The sequence below is a fragment of the Pan paniscus genome, chromosome 1 (assembly GCF_029289425.2).
Source record: "Pan paniscus chromosome 1, NHGRI_mPanPan1-v2.0_pri, whole genome shotgun sequence".
NCBI lineage: Eukaryota > Metazoa > Chordata > Mammalia > Primates > Hominidae > Pan > Pan paniscus.
Genome location: NC_073249.2, coordinates 183,091,763 through 183,112,982, shown reverse-complemented (window position 1 = coordinate 183,112,982; position 21,220 = coordinate 183,091,763). Strand labels below are relative to the sequence as shown.

Below are 21,220 nucleotides of genomic sequence, written 5' to 3'. Positions count from 1 at the left end.
TGCAATAGGAGAGCCCAGGCTTTGGAATCAAATATGCCAATACCAGCTTCATTGCCTAGTAGCTGTGTGATTTTAGGGGAATTATCCAACTCTCTTTTCTATCAGGCCCTCTTAGTAGATGTATAGAATCTGCTTTTGTCTCTTCACAGTGGGCTTTAGGGCTAAGTAGAAACTGCCTGGAGACACCCTTGGCCTGTTTATGTTACCAACACCTGAGACACAGTGGCCCCACATGGACCCAGTCCTAGGTCTGGCTTGGTATTGAGGACTTAGTTCAGGTTTCCCCTACCCCCACCTTGCCTTTTCAGTTGGTAGACTGACCACCAAAGTAGAGAGGAATGAAATCACTTTTTCCTTTAACAAATCAGGTATTGTCCCATGTTTATACCACGTTAGCCACTCAGTTGCTAAAAGCACATTCATTAGTTATAAGGTAGACTTATAGAAAAGGCGACATTAGTAGTACTCATAGCAGTAGCATAGCTATCATTTATTTATATTTTATTTGTGAGACAGGGTTTCACTCTGACGCCCAGGCTGGAGTGCAGTGGCACAATCTCAGCTCACTGCAGCCTCAACTTCCTGGATTGAGGTGATCATCCCACCTCAGCCTCCCTGGTAGCTGGGACTACAGGAACGCACCACCACAGCCGGCTAATTTTTAAATTTTTTGTAGAGACAGGCTTTTGCCATGTTGCCCAGGCTGGTCTCGAACTCCTGGGCTCAAGTGATCTGCCTACCTTGGCCTCCCAAAGTGTTGGGATTACAGGCGTGAGCCACTGTGTCTGGCCTTATTTTTTTTTTTTTTGAGAGAGACCAGGTCTCACTCTGTCACTTAGGCTGGAGTGCAGTGGCTGTATCGTAGCTCCTGCAATCTCAAACTCCTGAACTCAAGTGATCCTCCTGCTTCAGCTTCCCAGGTAGCTGGGACTACAGGCACATGCAGTCACACCTGGCTAATTTTTAAATTTTTTGTAGTAACAAGGGTCTTGCTTTGTTGCTCAGGCTGGTTTCGATCTCGCAGCATGAAGCGATCCTCACATCTTGGGCCCCCAAACCACTGGGATTACAAGAGTTTGAGCCACCATACCTGGCCCTTGCTGTAATTTATTAAGCTGGTACAGTATGCCAGGCACTATGCTAAGTGGTTATTTCAAGTATCTCTTTATCTTCTCATACCCACTGTGAGAAGGATGTGGTATTATCTCTAACTTACAGTGGTTTCAGGACTCCATTTTCTACAAGTTAGAGACCCCAAAGAGCCTGTGTTTCTCTGGGTTACATCTAAACGTATTTATTCTTATTAGAAATTAAAGCAGATTAATTTAAAATAATCAATTTTTTTAGATTAAAAATAACTTTTCTAAAACAAAAACAAAAGATTGCCATTTCCCTGCAATTTTGCAAATCTCTTTAATGTCTTTTTTTTTTTTTTTGAGATGGAGTCTCGCTCTGTCGCCCAGGCTGGAGTACAGGAGTACGGTGGCATGATCTTGGCTTACTGCAGGCTTCATCTCCCAGGTTCACGCCATTCTCCTGCCTCAGCCTCCCGAGTAGCTGGGACTACAGGCGCCCGCCACCATGCCCGGCTAATTTTTTCTATTTTTAGTAGACATGGGGTTTCACCATGTTAGCCAGGATGGTCTTGATCTCCTGATCTCGTGATCTGCCCGCCTCGGCCTCCCAAAGTGGTGGGATTACAGGCGTGAGCCACCGCGCTGGCCTTAATGTCACTTCTTGATTCAATCTATGTGATACACTGTTTAGGTTCAAGTATAGGAAGAAAATTCAGCCTTGCGTAGATATGTAATTGGAAAAAAGAGTTTGTTTTTGTTTTTTTAAAATAGGGTTTCACTCCAGTCACCCACGTTGGAGTGCAGTGCAGTGATCTCAACTCACTGCAACCTCCACATACCAGGCTCAAGTGATTCTGCTGCCTCAGCCTCCCAAGTAGCTGGGACTACAGGCCCTTGTCACTGGCGCCCAGCTAATTTTTTAATTTTTTGTAGAGATGGAGTTTTGCCTTGTTGCCCAGGCTGGTCTCAAAACTGGGCTCAAGCAATCCGCCTACCTCGGCCTCCCAAAGTGCTGGGATTACATCTGTGAGCCACCACTCCCAGCCAAGGGAGGTATTTTAATAGTCTTTCAGGTAATTGTGTTTATTATTCTCTGATATCCACCAAAACTCAATGGAAGTAACAACTTTTTTTTTTTGTTTTTTTTTTAAGAGATGATGTCTTGCTTTGTTGACCAAGCACCTCCCGAGTAGCTGGGACTACAGGCATGCATGGCTATTTGTAGAAATGGGGTCTTGCCATCTTGCCCAGGTAGTCTCAAACTCCTGGGCTCAAGCGATTTCTTTTGCCTCAACCTCCCAAAGTGCTGGGATTACAGGTGTGAGCCACTGCTCCTGGCAGGTTCTTAAAAGTTAGTTGCAGTGTGGAATCTGAAAGGTCAGTGAACGTTTCATACTGTTAACATTAAAACCCATTGGTCTCTTCTGAATGGATCTTTCACCCATGCATCCTTTTATAACATCATACTTTGGTCATTTAGAAAATATTGGTGCACTGGCCTATGGATAGCCTCCAAATGTTGTTAAATATTATTATAAATTTAATTTTTTTTTTTTTTTTTTTGAGACAGTCTCGCTCTGTCGCCAGGCTGGAGTGCAGTGGTGCGTTCTTGGCTCACTGCAACCTCCACCTACCGGGTTCAAGCGATTCTCCTGCCTCAGCATCCCAAGTAGCTGCGACTACAGGTGCACGCCACCACGCCCAACTAATTTTTGTATTTTTAGTAGAGAGGGTTTCCCCATGTTGTCCAGGATGGACTCAATCTCTTGACCTTGTGATCTGCCCGCCTTGGCCTCCCAAAGTGCTGGGATTACAGGCATGAGCCACCACGCCCGGCCATAAATATTTTAAAAATTACATTTGTTAGTATCACTAATAATCAAAAAACTTGGAATTTTGGGAAGTTTCAAGCTCACAGTTGTGAATGCCGCTTCTCTGAAATGCTAATATTTGTTTGAAAGCCTGAATTTTACTATTGGCAACAGATACTGATTTTTGTTTTCCTTGACATGACAGGCGTTCACTTCATGCATTTTCAAGAAGATGTCTGCCAGATACCTAAGTCTGAAAAGCCATAGTTTGTCAGTCACTCTTTTCTTTTTAAAAATTTTCATAGAGTTTTTTAAAGACAGGGTCCTGCTCTGTTGCGCAGCACCACTGCTGGAGTGCAGTGGCATGGTCATGGCTCACTGCAGCCTCATCCTCCTGGCCTCAAGCAGTCCTCAGCCTTCCGAGTAACTGGGACTATAGGCGTGTGCCATCACACCTGGATAATTTTTTATGTTTTGTAGAGATGGGATCTCCCCTGTGTTGCCCAGGCTGGTCTTGAACTCCTGGGCTGATGCGATCCTCCTACCTCTGCCTCCCAAAGTGAGGGATTGCAGGCATGAGCCACCGTGCCTGGCCTAGTAATTTTTTTCAAATAAAACTGGTATTCCATGAACAAAGCAGCTAGTGTAATTCACAACTCAAACAACACAGATAGATTTCTTTGAGACAACCAAAAGTGTCTTATGAGGACTTAACACATGTACTCAATGATTAAGATTTAACAACATTAATAATTTTTTACTGCTTCATCAAGGGATATTGTTACATGCAATCTAGAGTTTTTGCTCTTTTCTCCTAAATTATGAGTGTACAGTGGTGAAAAATGCAATAACAACTAGTAGAGCTTAGGGTCAGTGCCTTGATTTGTGCTCAGGTGCCAGCAGTTGTACCTATCCTAGGTAAATGACAACACAGTGACAAAGGCTAATAGTTTAATATTATAAAAACAGTCATGTCTCACTTGCTCCCTGACAGTGTCTCAGGAACCCCTCAGAGGTTCACAGACCACATTTTCAGAAGTGCTGTTCTAAGAGGTGGAACTGAATTGCAGAGAACTTAAACAATTTATCAAATATCAAACATTTGAGTAGTTAAATTTTAGAACACCTCAGATATTGGGTGTAGGTGGCTGTAGTTTATGCCTAATTGTTAGATTGATACAAAATGTATTTACTGATTACCTATTCAATAAATGAATTGTCAATAAGTAGGGAACTGTTTCCACTCAATAAATGAACTGTAGCATGATTGTAAGAGCAGATGTGAGCATCCACATGCTTTTAGACCCACTGCCCTGCCCCTCTCTCATTTTTTAAGCCATGTCCCTAAGGACCTTCTCCCAGGTATACCCATCAGACCTTTCATTCAGCCAATATGCTGAATGAAATATCCCCCCGTGTACCAAGCCCTATGCTGGGAATACGATGAGGACTTGGGGTACTTACCTGCTTCTGGAAGGAATAAAAGTTCTGAAGTACTTTGCCAGGTCCCATGGTAGGTGATTCTTTTTCATCTTTCCTGTTAAGAACATATTTCTTGGTTGGGCACAGTGGCTCATGCCTGTAATCCCACCACTTTGGCAAGCCGAGGCAGGCAGATCACCTGAGGTAAGGAGTTCGAGACCAGACTGGCCAACATGGTGAAACTCCGTCTCTACTAAAAATACAAAGATTAGCTGGGCATGGTGGCACGTGCCTGTTGTCCCAGCTACTCGGGAGGCTGAGGCAGGAGGATTGCTAGAACCCAGGAGGCTGAGGTTGCAATGAGCCAAGGATCAGGCCACTGTATTCCAGCGTGATCTCAGCTCTCTGCAAGCTCCGCCTCCTGGGTTCACACCATTCTCCTGCCTCAGACTCCCGAGTAGCTGGGACTACAGGTGCCTGCCACCACACCTGGCTAATTTTTTGCATTTTTAGTAGAGACGGGGTTTCACCATGTTAGCCAGGATGGTCTTGATCTCCTGACCTGGTGATCTGCCTGCCTCAGCCTCCCAAAGTGCTGGGATTACAGGCATGAGCCACCGTGCCTGGCCAAAAAAAACACATTTCTTATAGTTGAGTATGGTTCTAGTATTTCTTCATGGCAGAGCACTGGAGAACCCGCAGGGGAACAGTTGAGGGAATGTAAGAAGGACTCTTGATTCTGGCACTTAACTCCTGTGTTTACTAAGTTTGTTATAGCTGGATTTTTTTTTTTTTTTTTTTTTTTTGGTCACCTAGAAGCAGGAGAGGGCAGAGATAGGGGCAGACTTTGACTTAGCAAGGTCTTTAACTGTTAACATTTTTCAGCCCAGAGAGCTGCCTTGCTCTCTAAAACAGTTACCTTTGTGTGCAGGTGGACCTTCCTTTCACCCTCCTTCCTTCTTGTTTCCTCAGAGCCAGGACTGTCTCCAGTTTGGTCCTCCTGCTGAAGGGGAAGTGGTCCAAGTGAGATGGACAGACGGCCAAGTCTATGGAGCCAAGTTTGTGGCCTCCCACCCTATCCAAATGTACCAGGTATCCAAAGTTCTATCTTTCTAGGGAGTGGGGGGTGCTTGATTAATTCTGTGCTTCCTGTTGGGCCAGAGGCGAGTCTTTGCTCTTAGGAGAACTAATAGGTTGGTAACCCTTTCAGAGCTAGGGGTCTGCCCTGTTTCCAGTCTGCCAAATGTGAAGTAAGGTAGTCGTTATTTTAGTGTTCTAACTCCTTCCTTTGACTGTAGGGGACTGCCACTGTGCATGGTGGACCAGGGAAAGAGTCAGGGATATCCTAGCCAAAAGGCCTTTGTTTCCTTGGTAGGTGGAGTTTGAGGATGGCTCACAACTTGTGGTTAAGAGAGATGATGTATACACACTGGATGAAGAGCTTCCCAAGAGAGTCAAATCTAGACTGGTGAGTATTTTCTGTGTCCCCCCAGTTCCTGTCTTGGAGGGAGGGAACAAGTCAAGGATGCATCCCTTTGTATTGTTCCTGGGGTAGCTGACACTTGGCTTGCTTATTCTTCTATAGTCAGTAGCCTCAGACATGCGCTTCAATGAGATTTTCACAGAGAAAGAGGTTAAGCAAGAAAAGAAACGGCAACGAGTTATCAACTCAAGATACCGGGAAGATTATATTGAGCCTGCACTATACCGGGCCATCATGGAGTAGGTGCTTCCAGGGTCCAAGGGATTCTCAGCCATCCAGGCAAGAGCACTCTGGGTTCCACAGCACAGCAGACATGGAACGCTGAAGTCTCTGAAAGTGAAGTTGTAAAAAGAAAAGGAATGAAATAACCGACCCATCATCTTCTCACCCACCCTCATTGCATTCCGCTGTAGTGAAAGGACGAGCCATTTCTGGGCACGTGGCAGCAGTCGCTGATCTCCCAGCTGAGGGGCTGAGCACTGGAATGCTGTGGCTGCACTGGCCCCAGTCCATAGAGGGGTCAACTATGCTGGCTGGACTGGCTGCCTTGTTCCTGGCCTAGGACTTAGCTTCATAACTATCACCTGCACCGACTAGGCTGAGGTGCTGGTACTTGCCCCAACCCCTACTTTTGTATTTATATGTGTGTATGTGTGTGTGTGTGTGTGTGCGTGCGTGCGTGCGTGTATGCGTGTATGTTTGGTCTGGACCAGCTTCTGCCAGCCCCTGGCCTTTACTTTCTTCCTTGCCTATGCAGGGCAAACAAAATGTGAAATTCTGCCCTCAGCTGAGCTGAGTAAGGGCTCCTGGGGGTTGGCTGGAGATGGGTGTGGCATCTGTCCGGGCCTGGAACCGCCTCAAGACAGTGCTGGCAAAGCTGCAGTATTAAGATGCTAAGGAGCTGATGCCACCTCTTTGTCTTCCCCTAAAGGAGAACATGGGGATAACATGGGTGTGTGCCCACAACACTCTAGGTGCAGAGCCCCTGTGGCAAAGTATTACAGGGTGTGGGTGGGGATTACCCTGAAGCGGGGATTTTAATGATGGAAGCAGGCAGAGCCTGGTGGGTGATTCTGTCAACAGAAAATTGCAATCATGCAGGGGCTGGGAGGGTTAGGATGAAAAAACTGGGGCCATTGGAGGCCCACTGTGGGTGGGAGGGAGCTGATTTTGGGGTGGGGGGTGGGACTAGAGGGCAATACTGAAGGGGTTAAACAGGTTTTTGCTCCTCAAGAATTTGTTTGCCTGGGCCCAGGATTGGAGGGCTTCACACCAATACCCTGTGTATACAAGAATCAGATTTATAATACTTCCCCTTTTTTGTTACGTATGAACACTATAAACCAAATTATTTTGAAAACTGGTGCATCACCTTGTCCTTAGCAATAAAATGTGTTGAGCAGAGGATTGGCTGTCTGCCCCAAAGAGCCCACGTGGCCCACGTCAGGCTGGGGGTGTATCTAGAGTCATAGGCTCTGGAGCGGGGCTGTGTATTTTAAGACAAATCAGTAAGGCAGTCCCTAGGAAGTTCCAGAGAGTGGGTCCTTTGCTTGTCAAGCTCTGTATTAGGCCAAGTATGGTGGGTCATGGGAACAGGGACACTTCTGGCTCTGAGCACCTCTTTGTTGTGCTTGCTCTGCCTTAGAGACGGGCAAGATGAGGTAACAGAGGAAGCACCAGACCAATGAGTCCTCTCAACAGAGTATCTCTCACTGCTGCCCCATTTGATACATCTTTGTTGAACTGGCCTAAGTTCATGCCAGCATCTGTGCTCTATACAAATTGTGGAACCAGTGGGAAGGATGGGTGCATTTTAGGTGCTTGAAAAGCAAGGGACTCAACCTCCAGTGGGATCCTCAGATTGCTCTCCGAGCTGTCTAGTTGGTGAGAAGCTTCCCTGGAGGAAGACCCAATCTCCTTTGGCTGGTGGATCCCTGAGGTCAAAGTGGACAAGGATGGGGAACCATAGAGCAGGGAGGGGGGCAATGAATAGGTGCAGGACTTGGGTGCCCCGGAGCTGCACCGGCTGGCCCTTAAACAGCCAGGCACTTCCTGTGGCATGGCCCTGTCCAGGTGCAGGAGAGGCTTAGGTCAGTTCAGCTGCTCTGGATGCTTCCTTGTGTCCCTGGGGGTTGAGAGGTGGTTGCTACTTGGTATCTCATTGTGGAGAAAGGGAGGTGCCGGAGGTGATCTTTTCTATGTCAGCTCCCTCCCGGGGCCCAGGGAGGGAAGTTGGCCTTTTTTTTTTCTTTGCCCACACTCCACTTGGGGATTCCCAGGGGATGTAGCAAGGGAGGCTGGGCAGAACCAGGCCTTAGTGGATTGGTGAGAGAACACTAATCCATACATCTTTGGAAGAGAGGAACACTTCACCAGCCTTTTTACACAGGATCCCTACCTTTCTCGATGACCCCACTGCCTCCAGGGGTGGGCGCTGGGTTTAATCCCAGCAGTTTTTACTCAACAGCTGACCAGTTTTCCAGAAACTGCACTTTTTATTTTGGTCAACGTAATAACTCTTAGGAAACTGCAACTCAGGTGATCCAAATCACACAGACCGGCCCGTTCTCTCCCCTACTGGCTACCTATGCAGTCGGGTCGACCTCAAGAGAACTGGCCCCAGCCAAAAGCGGCACCTCCCGGCCTGCCAGTCCCTTCCTGCCTTAGGCAGCTCCTCCCAGAAGCCTTTTTGTAGGGCAAACTGCCTTCCCTTTGTAAGGTAGGGCCTTTGGATCCAAGGTTGCAGTTTAAAGACCACCCCGACTTTGTTGAGGAATTAAGTTTTAAATTCCGCCCCAGGCGGATAACACCACGGCTCAGCCGCAGGAATGAAAAAGGAGTGGGAGGGCTGCAAAGTGTACGTGGGGCTTGGAGGCCTTGTGCCACGCGCGGACTAAAAATGTTCTACGAGTCTCTTAACGCTCACCCCCGTGCTCCCTTACCCACCAGGGCCCACGGAGGTCCGAAGCTTTCGGCCTCAGTGAGCGGAATGGGTGCGCTCACGACCTGGAGGGCGAGATGAGATGTCCCTCGGCGTGAAGTGGCCGTGACTACCCTAGCACTTTGCGTTCCCCGCGCCGGCGACGAAACACGCTCTCGAGGGGAGAGAGCCGTGCGTCCTCTGGGCCGTGAAGCCAGGGGAAGAGGGTTCCTCTAGACAGCTCGATGTGCCCGGGAGAGACACCCACGCTGAACCTGCAAGCTGGGGTGCTCCACCAGCGCGAACCTCTCGCCCCGCACTCGCCGCAGCACTGCTCTCGTGGTAGGCGGGGTGGGCGGGACGGCAAATCCGCGGCTCCTGCGTCTATTGGGCTGCTCGGGGCAGCGCAGCTCCGCATTGGCCAGGCCCTCGCTCCGCCCGGCTTCCGCGAGCCCATTGGTCGCAGGCGCCCGACCGGGTCGCGGCCGCGCGCTCCGCCCGCCGCTGCGTCCCCACTATGGCGGCGCCCATGCAGCCCACCGCGTCGTGGGCGCCCGCCGGGGTCCCCCGCGGCTGTCGCCGCCGCCTACGCCGCTGCCTCCGCCTTCCTGCCCCGCGTCGGGCCGGGCGCCACCTCCCCCCTGCCTCCCTCTCCGCTGTGGTAAGGGCCTGCCCAGTGCGCTTCGGGGCGCGATGGCTGACCGCGAATAACGGTCGCCGCGCCGCCCCGCCCCTCCCCCGCCGGCCGCGGGTCCCGGGCTGGGCGGGGCGCGGAGCCCGCGCGCTAGTGCCCGGGAAGGCGGGGTCGGGGCACGGCCCAGTCGTCCTTCGGGCTGGGGGCCCAGTACCTGGATGACCTCGCCTGGGTGGGGGCCGCCGAGCCTGGGGGAAAGGCCGGCCGGACGCAGGCCAGGAGGTCTGAGATCATCTCCGTGTGAAACCCCGCAGCTCTGCGCACCTTGGCGCAGAGCACGGACACCGTCATTCGGGCCCTGCTGTGGGAAAAGGAAAGAAAAGTCCAGGGAGCGCCTGAGCGGGAATCGGCAGCGTTTGGGTAGCGGTTGTCATTGCTTACTGCTCTAGCGGGGGCCAGAACTGGGGTCAGTTTGATCGGCAAAGTACGCCTCTCTTGCTTCCTTTCCTTCTGGCACTTTCCCCCGTTGTGTCCTCGGTGCTTTTGCTTGCAAGAGAAAATATCTTAGTGAGGAGGGCAGGTTTGGTTAGGAGAGTGTCCCATGAACATTTTGGATTCCTTTTTACAACAATGTCCATGTTTATGATTCCTCAGTAAGCCTCATTTATGTTTCCTTCACGTATGAGGAAGGAGTGAAACCTGATAACTGAATGTAATTAATTGAGGGAAGGACCAGTGAAGGCAGCTATTACCTCAGAAAGTAAAATACTCAAACTTTTCAGTGGATGTACTGTGAATTATAGATAGCTGGACATTAAGGTAGGAAAAAACTCTTATTAGGTTACTAAAAGTAAGATAGTCCCCATGACAAATTAGGTTGTTTCTAAGGCAGAATTATCTTGTAGAGATGATCACTGAAATGTTTGGTGTACTTTCAAGTCAACAGAGGATTAAAAGGAAGCTGGAACAGAAATTTATAGCCAAATGATATTTTCAAATAATCTCTTAAGGCAATACAGCTCCTCCTATGATTAGAGATTCTTAAGGATATTTTAAGATATTAAGTGGTGAGTCTCTCCATTTCGCGTGTCTAACTGTCTAACCATGGTTTAATAAAAATAAAATGTTAACGATGAAACAAGACATTCATGTTCTCAGAGACTAACAGACTTTGTATCAATCAATGGAACGCCTCTTGAGTACATATTTTATGCAAGGCATTGACTGAGGGGAAACTCAAAACCATTTAAGATAAGAAACTTACTCTAATGGGCCTATAATATACTTGAGGGAATAAAGCACACACATGACAATGATAACTGTGATATGGTCTCTAGAATTCCCAGATGGTAGGTACTCTGAGAAACCGAGAAAAGGAGAAATCCATGTGTTTGAGGAAGGTTTCACAGGGAAGCTGAGGCTTGAATTGGGTTATGAAGAGTGGGTAGCCGGCTGGATGAAGGGGAAGAAGTGAGCAGATGAGAAAGTGAGGATGACAAAGGTGCAGGGGAACCTGAGATGCTCATGGGTGGTTCCAGGGGGTTTCTTAGCAGAAAAAGCAGGATATGAGGTTGCACAAAAGGTAGGTTGATGGCATTAATCCAAGAGGTACCTTTGTCCTGTGTGGTGCAAAGAGTAAACAAGTAATAGAATTTACTTCAAAGGAAGCTGTACCTAACTATCAGGAATACAGTAACACTTTACTTGTCATTGTCACTTTTTCTTTTTTTTTTTTTTTTTGAGACAGGGTCTCCCTCTGTCACCCATGCTGGAGTGCAGTGAACGTGGCTCTCTGCAGCCTTGACTTTCTGGACTCAGGCGATCCTCCCACCTCAGCTTCCCAAGTAGCTGGGACCACAGGCAGGTGACCTGGAGAATTAAAAAAAATTTTTTTTGTAGAGACAGGGTCTTGCCATGTTGCCCAGGCTGTTCTTGAACTCCTGGGCTCAAGAAATCTTCCCACCTTGAGTTCGAGACCAGCCTAGCCAACATGATGAAACCCCGTCTCTACCAAAAAAAAAAAAATACAAAAAATTAGCCAGGTGTGGTGGCAGGCGCCTGTAATCCCAGCTGCTCCGGAGCCTGAGGCAGGAGAATTGCTTGAACCCGGGAGGCGGAGGTTGCAGTGAGCCAAGATCGCGCCAGTGCACTCCAGACTGGGCAACAAGCGTGAAACTCGGTCAAAAAAAAGAAAGAAAGAAATCCTCCACCTCAGCCTCCCAAAGTGTTGAGAATATATGCGTGAGCCACCACACCTAGCCCATTGTCGCTTTTCTGATTCACCTCAGCTACTTGGAATAACAGTTCTCTCAACCCAGAAGCTGCACCTCAAGTTTATTCTTACTTTTCTTCTTTTTTTCTCCCCGTGTTTTTGGTTGGGTGCCAGGTCTTGTTGACCCTACTTCCACACTGTTTCTGGCATCTGCTTCTATTTTTGAGTCAGAGCCTCCCTCTGTCGCCCAGGCTGGAGTGCAGTGGCCCCATCTTAGCCCACTGCAACCTCCACCACCCTGGTTAAAGTAATTCTCCTGTCTCAGCCTCCTGAGTAGCTGGGACGACAGGCGCGTGCCACCACGCCCGGCTAATTTTTGTATTTTTAATAGAGACGGGGTTTCACCATGTTGGCCAGGCTGATCTTGAACTCCTGATCTCAAGTGATCTGCCCACCTTAGCCTCCCAAAGTGCTGGGATTATAGGCATGAGCCACCATACCTAGCCTGGCATCTGCTTCTTTTCACTCCTACTGTCATCACACTGATCTGGGGCCATTGGACCATTCCTGTGAATTACCACAGAAACCCCCTAACATTTTTTTCCTTCCATCCATCATGTGTATTGCCATCACTTCCAAGTTTGTCACTTCTCCAGCCAGGACTTTGAATGGCTCCCCATTATCTGTTGCGTTAGGCACAGACCAGCCTGGCATGGGCAATATGGGCAGACTGATTTCTTGCCATTCTGTTATATTTTCTAGGTCAATGGAACTATTTGCTCTTTGTGCTTTGCTGTTTGTGCTCTGTATCTTTGCTCATGTTGGCTTTTTCTATCTTAAATAGTCTCCTTGACTTTAATTGTTCTTAGGTATGTTTCAGGGCCATTTGATACGGAAGTTCCTTTGTGAAGCTTATCTGTACTTTTTCTTCCCATCTAGATGAGATGTCTCTCTTTTTTAAGTTTAAACCACCATAACATTAGAGTCTGCCTTTTTGCGATAATTGCCTTAAATCCTGCTTCTACCCACAGTATAAGACTGAAGCTATTTCAAGACATAGACTGTCCTCTTCATCATCCAACTTTGTACATAGTAGGTACTTGGCAAATATATTTTATATTGAAAATAGCTTTGAACCAGGATGGATGCAAAGATAATTCTTTATCCAAACAAAATGTGTGTCATTAAAATCTATAAATAAAGTTGTTTATGTGAGAGAATCCCTTACTGAGAGATCTGTATTGACATAGATAACTTGGATTAGGCTGCACTAACAAAAACCTCAAGACTTCAGTGGCGTAACAGAACAAAACTTGACTTCTCGTTCATGTGACATGTCCAGCATGAGTGTACAGGAAACTCTTCACAGTTACTCAGGAACTGAGGCTGATAGAAACTCCATCTTAATATGGTACTGCCATGACCATTTTGATTAAATGAAAAGATAGTGGTCAAGTGGACACTGGCTTTTCAAGTTTCTGTCCTACTATGGCACATGCCACTTTCATTCGCATTTTCATTGGCCAAAGCAAGTCACATAGCCATACCTAACTTTAAAGAAGGTTAGAGAATTTCAGTGTTAGCATATGTCTGGGAAGCAAAGAGCCAGAAATATTTGGTGCATAGCACTAATGACTACTACCTCATCTGGGATATCACAGCCCACTGAAGATTAGAGGTAGCACATCAGATGGGCTGCTAGAGACAAACATTGACAGTAGCAAGAAATAATAGCTCTAACCAGGCGTGGGGTAATGGTAGATTCAGAGTCAAAACTCTTCCAAGCGCTTGTAAATGCTCACAGGCCAAGGGTGTTGATACAAGGGCAATCTGTTACATCCGAGTTATGACACAGTCATTCCTGAGGAATGTCTTTTACAAAACTTACTATGTTACAGCATTCTTAGTAACAAATACAGCAATGGTTCTGAGATAGCAAAAAATAAAAGTTAAATTATATTCAAGGTATTCATTTTATAAGAAATTGGGAAATGTGTAATAATTTTAGGTGCATTTTCACTCAAATGGTTAAAATTAAAAAGTAATCTTAGTTTACCCTTACTGGTTTAATTGAACCTAGCAAACTTGGTATTTGGGGAGGAGGTTTCACTTTTGACAGACAATAGAAACAGTGCTGGTTGGAGCCCTGGTTCAGGAAACAGAAGATTTGGGTTCAGATCTTGGCTCTTCCACTATTAATAGTTGTCTGACATTAAGCAGGAATCTTATTTTTGAGCCTAAGTTTCCTCATCAGTGAAATGCATGGGGCAGTTGTGAGAATTAAACAAGTCAGTTCATGTAAAGTGCTTTGCAGAGCACGTGGTTCACAGTAAGCACTCATGATCACAGTGCTTCTAACCAGCTGCAGCAAGGTTAGAGGAAACTTGAGAAATCAGGTAAGGAGCCCTCAGAAATACAGGTAGAAGGGTTCCCCTGGATTTCCCCACCTTTTTTCTCCCTTGGACAGCATCCCTACGATCTCTTATTTTCACATTTTTCATATTTTATGTGAGTGTATACATTTCTGTCTCTCCTACTAGACCAGGTGCTCTCATCATTCCACAAATGTGTACTGAACATAAGCTCTGCCAGGCTCTGTGCTAGGTGGTGGCTTGATAGGTATGAAGGACATGTCCCTGGCCTCAAAGAACCTCCAGTCTAGTAGGACCAGAAGCAAGTAAAGAATACATTATAACCAGAAGCAGAATACATTATAACAAGGGCTGTGGTTGAGGGTCTTGTGGGATCTTCTAAAAGCACACCTGATATCGTGGGGAATATGAGTAGTGGTTTTCTAGGGAAGTTCACATCTGACCTACATCTTGAAAAATCAGTAGTTATTAGCTGGGTGGATATGGGTTTAAAAGGCTTTTCACACAGGCAACAATGTGTGCTGTGGCCTAGAAGCAAAGAATGTGGCTACATCCTAAAGACACTGGTGTGGCAGGAGTATGGAGCCTGTTGGGGGAGTGTGTGGGAAATGAGGCTGCAGAAATCGGTCAAGAATAGATTGTGAAGGTCTTTGTGAGTTATGAAGTTAGAGCTTTATCCTGAAGGTGATTAGGTGCCACTGAAGGATTTGAAGATAGAAAGTGACTACTTTGTCAGCTTTGCCTTTCAGGAACATCACTGTGTGGAAGAGGCAGAATAGTGAATAGCTATTTCCCTCACGTGGGGAGTTCTGAGGTTTGCATCCATAGTACCATGCCTACTACACAAGAGTCATAAAATATTTATGCAGGATGAAGGTTAGAATGAGGTAAGACTGGACGGAAGGATAGTTACACTGCTGCAACATGTGAGGGGCATGTCTGTGTGCTTCCTAGGGCTAGATGAGCAGCAGACCAGGATTTCAATCATAGCCTGGCCAGTTTCTATTGTGTCACCTTGGATAGGCTTCAGAATGTCATGTCTTCTTGGTTTTCAAATTTGGAAAATGAGGACAAAAATTCCTACCTTGCCAGATTGCTCTGAGGATTGGAGGGAATAGGTGTAAAAAGCCTGGTCTTGTGCTATTAGTAGATCTATACAAGTAATAGTTTAATAATAAAAAAACAGTTATAATATTTCTAATCTTTAGTATATTACCTGGTTCATGGTAGGTGATCACTAGTCTTAAATCTCACTACCTAAAGATGCCAATGTTGTGGGATTTTTTTTTTTTTTTTTTTGAGAAAAGTACTCACTCTATCACCCAGGCTGGAGTGCACTGGCATGATATGATCACGATTCACTGCAGCCTCAACCTCCCAGGCTCAGGTGGTCCTCCCACCTCAGCCTCCCAAATAGCTGGTACCACAGGCACTCACGCACCACCACGCCCAGCTAATTTTTTGTGTTTTTTATAGAGATGTGGTTTCACCATATTGCCCACGCTGGTCTCGAGCTCTTGGGCTCAAGTGATCTGCCCAGCTCTGCCTCCCAAAGTGCTGGGTTTACACGCGTGAGCCACTACGGCCAGCCACGTTGTGGTTTTATTTTTGCATTTATTTTAGGTCTTACGAACAAGGATATGCATTTTAAGTGATGGATGATGCTGGGCTGGGAGTGTTAGGCATAAGGGAATTACTCTGAGATCAAAAAGAGACAGTTGATAAGAATGCCATACGGGCCGGGTGCAGTAGCTCATACATGTGATCCCAGCACTTTGGGAGGCCGAGGTGGGCGGATTATCTGAGGTTAGGAGTTCGAGGCCAGCCTGGCCAATGTGTTGAAACCCCGTCTCTATTAAAAATACAAAAAGTAGCTGGGCATGGTGGCAGGCGCCTGTAATCCCAGCTACTCAGGAGGCTGAGGCAGGAGAGTCACTTGAACCCGGGAGGCGGAGGTTGCAGTGAGCCGAGATCGTGCCACTGCACTCCAGCCTGGGTGACAAGAGAGGGAAACTCCATCTCAAAAAAAAAAAAAAAAAAAACCATACAAATTTAAACATTGTTGCTGGGCGCAGTGGCTCATGCCTGTAATCCTAGCACTTTGGGAGGCCAAGGTGGGCGGATTGCCTGAGTTCAGGAGTTCCAGAACAGCCTGGGCAACACGGTGAAACCCCGTCTCTACTAAAATACAAAAAAAAAAAAAAAAAAATTAGCTGGGCATGGCAGCGTGCACCTGTAGCCCCAGCTGCTCTGGAGGCTGAGGCAGGAGAATTGCTTGAACCTGGGAGGCGGAGATTGCAGTGAGCCGAGATCACGCCACTGCATTACACCCTGGGCAGCAGAGCAAGACTCCATCTCCAAAAATAAAAAATTTAAACATTGTTTAAATGCCAACAGTTTATATGGCATTTAGCTATTCCCAACCCTTGCTCAGAAGTGACACAAGTGTGTGTGACCATAATATACTCATCAGATGGGGTTGCTAAAACATACACACTTCTCCTCGGCCTGTCATTGCTGACTTCTTCCCCCTGAAATTTTGCTCCTCCTCAGTCATCTTCTGATGATTTTTTTAAAGATAGTAATGGAAGTTTAATTCATATTTATTTTCCATTAGATTCTTTATATGATCATCCTGGCTTGACATGAGTTCCTCCTCTCTGAACTCCTGTAGAACTTAATTTATGTTACTCTGATGAAATGTCATCTACTGCCTTGGCCCGTTATTTGTCTATGTATCATAAATTTCCTCTTCCTTGATGTCAGTTTTTCTTGCAAAGTAACTGAAAGGTGGCATGTTTATGTATTTTTAACACAGCTTAAAAACTCACTGAACCCTTTTGTTTGGAATATGTTAAATCAGGAAATTCTGTTACTGAGGATTTAAAGTATGTAGCAGTTGTTCTCTTTGGTCTCAGGATTCCCTTAAAGTTTAAAAATTATTGAGTATTCCCAAATAACTTTCATGTTTGTGAGTATTGTCTGTCGATATTTAATGTTTTAAAAATCACTGAGTACAAAAAAAAAATGATAAAAAATGTTCATGGCTGTGCGCGGTGGCTCACGCCTATAATCCCAGCACTTTGGGAGGCTGAAGTAGGGGGATCACTTGAGCTCAGGAGTTTGAGACCAGCCTGGGCAACATAGTGAAACTCCATATCTACCAAAAATACAAAAAAATTAGCCAGGTGTGGTAGCATATGCCTCTGGTACCCCCTACTTGGGAGGCTGAGGTGGGAGGATTGCCTGAGCCTGGGAGGCAGAGGTTGCAGTGAGCCGAGATCATGCCACTACACTCCAGCCTGGGGGACAGAGTGAGACTCTGTCTAAAAAAAAAAAAAAAAGTTCAGCCTGGGTAACATAGTGAGACTACATCTCTTCAAAAAATTAAAAAATTAGCCAAGCATGGTGGCACATCCCTGTAGTCCCAGCTACTAGGGAGGCTGACAGCAGGATTGCCTGAGCCTAGGAGGTTGAGGCTGCACTGAACTGTGATCATGGTACTGCACTTCAGCATGGGTGGCAGAGTGAGACCCTGTCTCAAAAATCACAATAACCCACAAGCATGCATACTGTTAACTGTGAGAAGAATCGTGGTCACCTCATCATGTTATATAACCTCTAGAAAACTGCTGGACTCTCATAAGAGAATGAGAGTGAACAAGGCAAAGAATGTCTTAGAATTATTGTGAAAATAGTTCTAAACTCATGGGCCCCCTAAAAGGGTCTTGGGGACCCTTGAGGGTCCTTGGACTACACTTTGAGAACTGCTGGTATATAGTTACGAGTTTTTGTGTGACTTTTATATCCTTTTGGTAACAACATAAGAATGGAAACATTAAAAACATCTATTTTCAAAATGCACTCAACAGTTTTCTTTAAAAAACAGCTAGTTTCTAGCCTCTGATAATATTAATGGCAAAAACCACAATTATTTTTGCACCAACCGAAATAGATGTTTATTTTGGAAGGGCAGCTGTGTGTATTTTTGGAGTATCTGCTAGGTGCCATACTGTTTACATTTGCCATCCCAGGAAAGGTCACCAAACTGAGAACAACAACATTTTTGTAGAAGAAAAATATGTAACTGCTGTTTAAGTTCTAGAACTCTTATAAGCACTTGGTGACATGATAACTGGAAAACTTTTTCGTGGTGCAGGTTTCAGAGTTTCTCGCTGTCTCATTGTCAAGTTTAGTTATGATCCTATTTAAAAGATCCTATTACGGGCTTGCTTTGGCAGCACATATACTAAAATTGGAACGATACAGAGAAGATTAGGATGACACACAAATTTATGAAGTGTTCCATAAAAAAATCTTTTTAACATCCAATTTTTACGGAACTAACCATATTGATGTCATCTGTACTACATGAACCGTACTACATTAGGACGTGAATGAGTGAATGGCGGTACCACACACTCTACACTGTGGAATTTTCACACTTCCTGAGGAGTCTTCCTGAACCTCATGTGCCACATACATCTGACTTAGGGACTGCATGAGGAGGCCGGTGTCCATGAAATTAAACACCAAGAGAAGTTTATAAATAGGAGGTGTGGTATTTTTCTTCCAACACCCTGCTGAATCACTTTGAGTGCCCTTCGAGGTGTACATCCCGTACATCCCCTCTTTGAGGGCAAATGGCCTGGGCTGTTATAATGGCTTCTTCTTGCTCTGTGCTTAGCCTTCTCCAGTCAGTTCTCCATATTGCTACACGAGCAACCTTTCTAAAACATAGATTTACGTCATTTGTTTATGTACGTGGTTCCTCGTTGCCAATGGGATAAATTTCAGACTCCTTAGCGTGGCTTGTAATCCCTCTCCTGCCCTTCTGCTTCAGGTTCCCAGAGCCAGTTTAATTCAGGCAACGCCTCTGAAGCTTTTCCTGAGCCTCCCAGACAATTATTAATTCCCATAATCTCATAACATCTGTTCCTTGTTTATTCCATAACTGCACGAATCACCCTGCTCCTTGAGGGCAGGCACCACTCCCTGTGTGTCCGCTGCTTTACTCAGGTGTGTAATAATGACTTTTGCTGGGACTGATAAGATGGCATAGCTGCTAGCATAGTTCCAGCATAGTTACTTTGCAATAGTCCAGCATAGTTTTTCTAAAATATGTCTTTCCTTTCTGAAAAAATACATGAGCAGATAAACAATATGGAACTACTGCATAGGCCTAAAACATGTAAAGTCTCAGAAATAATAGCAAGGAAAGGGAACATTTATATTTTTTCTTTTTTTTTTCTTTTCTTCTTTTTTTTTTTTTTTTTTTTTTGAGGTGGGGCCTTGCTCTGTTGCTTAGGCTGGAGTGCAGGGGTGCAGTTACAGCTACTGCAGCCTTGACCTCCTGGGCTCAAGTGATCCTCCCACCTTAGCCTCCTGAATTGCTGGGATTACAGGTGCACACCACCATGCCCCGGTAATTTTTTTTTCTTTTGTATTTTTTTGTAGAGATGGGGTTTTGCCATGTTGCCCAGGCTGGTCTCAAACTCCTGAACTCAAGTGATATGCCCACCTTAGCCTCCCAAAGTATTGGGATTACAGGCGTGAGCCACCGTGCCTGGCCTGTATTTTCTAGTGATGTATTTTACACATACAAGAACAGAACAAATAATTATACCTATCATTAAATTTTTTTTTTTTAATGAGACGGAGTTTCACTCTTGTTGCCCAGGCTAGAGTGCAATGGCATGACCTTGGCTTACTGCAACCTCCACCTCCCGGGTTCAAGCGATTCTCCTGCTTCAGCCTCCCGAGTAGCTGGGGTTACAGGCATGTGCCACCACACCCGGCTAATTTTTGTATTTTTAGTAGAGACAGGGTTTCTCCATGTTGATCAGGCTGGTCTTGAACTCTTGACCTTAGGTGATCTGCCTGCCTTGGCCTCCCAAAGTGTTGGGATTAGAGGCGTGAACCACCACGCCCGGCTCTATCATTAAATCTTTTTTTTTTTTTTTTTTTTTTTGAGGCAGAGTCTTGCTCTGTCGCCCAGGCTGGAGTGCAGTGGCGCGATCTTGGCTCACCGCAAGCTACCCCTCCCTGGTTCACGCCATTCTCCTGCCTCAGCCTCCTGAGTAGCTGGGACTATAGGTGCCCGCCACCATGCCCAGCTAATTTTTTGTATTTTTAGTAGAGATGGGGTTTCACCGTGTTAGCCAGGATGGTCTCGATCTCCCGATCTCGTGATCCGCCCGCCTCGGCCTCTCAAAGTGCTGGGATTACAGGCGTGAGCCACTGTGCCTGTCTATCATTAAATCTTAATATGCCATCTTGCTTGAGTTTTTTTTTATTTTTTAAATAAAGAGAACATTACATTTTTACTGAAAGCCTTCCTAATGTGTTTTTCCCTTCTTCTCCCTCCTTCAACAGAAAAAAGCCACTGTTTGAGTTAAAGGTGTTTAAAGTTCCCATACGTGTTTTTATCCTTCTGCTACATCTTTTTTTTTTTTTTTTTTAGGATGGAATCTTACTCTGTCACCCAGCCTGGAGTGCAGTGGAGTGATCTTGGCTCACTGCAACCTCCACCTCCCAGGTTCACATGATTCTCCTGCCTCAGCCTCCCAAGTAGCTGAGATTACAGGGGCCCACCACCACGCTTGGTTAATTTTTGTATTTTTAGTAGAGACAAGGTTTCACCATGTTGGCCAGGCTGGTCTCAAACCCCTGACATCAGGTGATCTGCCTGCCTTGGCCTCCCAAAGTGTTGGGATTACAGGCGTGAGCCACCACACCAGGCCTCTTACCTGCTTCTAAAGGGAGTACCTGGCCAGTGACAAAGTATTTTTCAGCTTTACTCTTCTGTTCTCTGTTTTAAAAACCATTGTAGATCATTTGATTTCTACTCAGGAAGTCACTGACTACTCATCTTGCAGGAGTCTGGATCCAATTAAAAGAGAGAAATCACATGGTAATTTGAACAGATAAGGTTTAATGTAAGAATTACTTAACTATTACAGAGAATTGGCGTAATGCTAGATTGGCTAATAAGAAGTAAAGAAATAAGCACATAGAAAGAGGGTTAACATCATCAGCCTTCAGGGGAGTGTAGATCAAAACTACCATGAGATGCTACCTCACACTCTATGGTGGCTGGAATCAAAACAGCAGATAAGAATAAACGGTGGCTTGGGGCCAGGCACGGTGGCTCATGCTTGTAATCCTAGCACTTTGGGAGGCCGAGATGAGCGGATTGCCTGAGCTCAGGAGTTCAAGACCAGCCTGGGCAACATGGTGAAACCTCTAAAATACAAAAACAAATCAGGCAGGTGTGGTGGCGGGTGCCTG

The 21,220-nt window shown here is 46.0% G+C and overlaps 2 protein-coding genes, 1 long non-coding RNA gene and 1 pseudogene across 16 annotated transcripts in view; 3 read left to right on the top strand and 1 right to left on the bottom strand.

Moving 5' to 3' along the window:
• KDM4A (lysine demethylase 4A) overlaps nt 1–7,199 on the top strand; it is a 55,837-nt gene extending 48,638 nt beyond the window's left edge. For all 3 annotated transcript variants that reach the window (XM_003812831.4, XM_008965339.3, XM_008965340.3), the window contains exons 20-22: nt 5,282–5,401; nt 5,685–5,777; nt 5,895–7,199. In XM_003812831.4, coding sequence (XP_003812879.1) covers nt 5,282–5,401; nt 5,685–5,777; nt 5,895–6,035 — 354 coding nt within the window. In that variant the 3' untranslated portion in view covers nt 6,036–7,199. The remainder of the gene's footprint in view (nt 1–5,281; nt 5,402–5,684; nt 5,778–5,894) is intronic.
• LOC103785148 (uncharacterized) lies at nt 792–5,313 on the bottom strand. Its single transcript, XR_010113355.1, has 3 exons — nt 5,229–5,313; nt 4,352–4,424; nt 792–2,446 (listed from the first exon to the last, which is right to left on the bottom strand). It is a non-coding gene; the product is annotated as an uncharacterized LOC103785148 (long non-coding RNA).
• A 1,323-nt stretch (nt 7,200–8,522) lies between the features above and the next one.
• Nucleotides 8,523–21,220, top strand: part of ST3GAL3 (ST3 beta-galactoside alpha-2,3-sialyltransferase 3) — a 225,948-nt gene continuing 213,250 nt past the window's right edge. For 3 of the 12 annotated variants that reach the window (XM_034963213.3, XM_034963197.3, XM_034963185.3), the window contains exon 1: nt 9,167–9,373. The gene's annotated coding sequence lies outside the window, so the exon portion shown is untranslated. Of the gene's footprint in view, nt 9,374–21,220 lie in introns of all 12 variants that reach the window. The other 9 variants (XM_063608185.1, XM_055094253.2, XM_034963208.3 and 6 more) reach the window with 8 other exon arrangements.
• Nucleotides 18,160–18,253, top strand: LOC112438384 (U6 spliceosomal RNA; annotated as a pseudogene).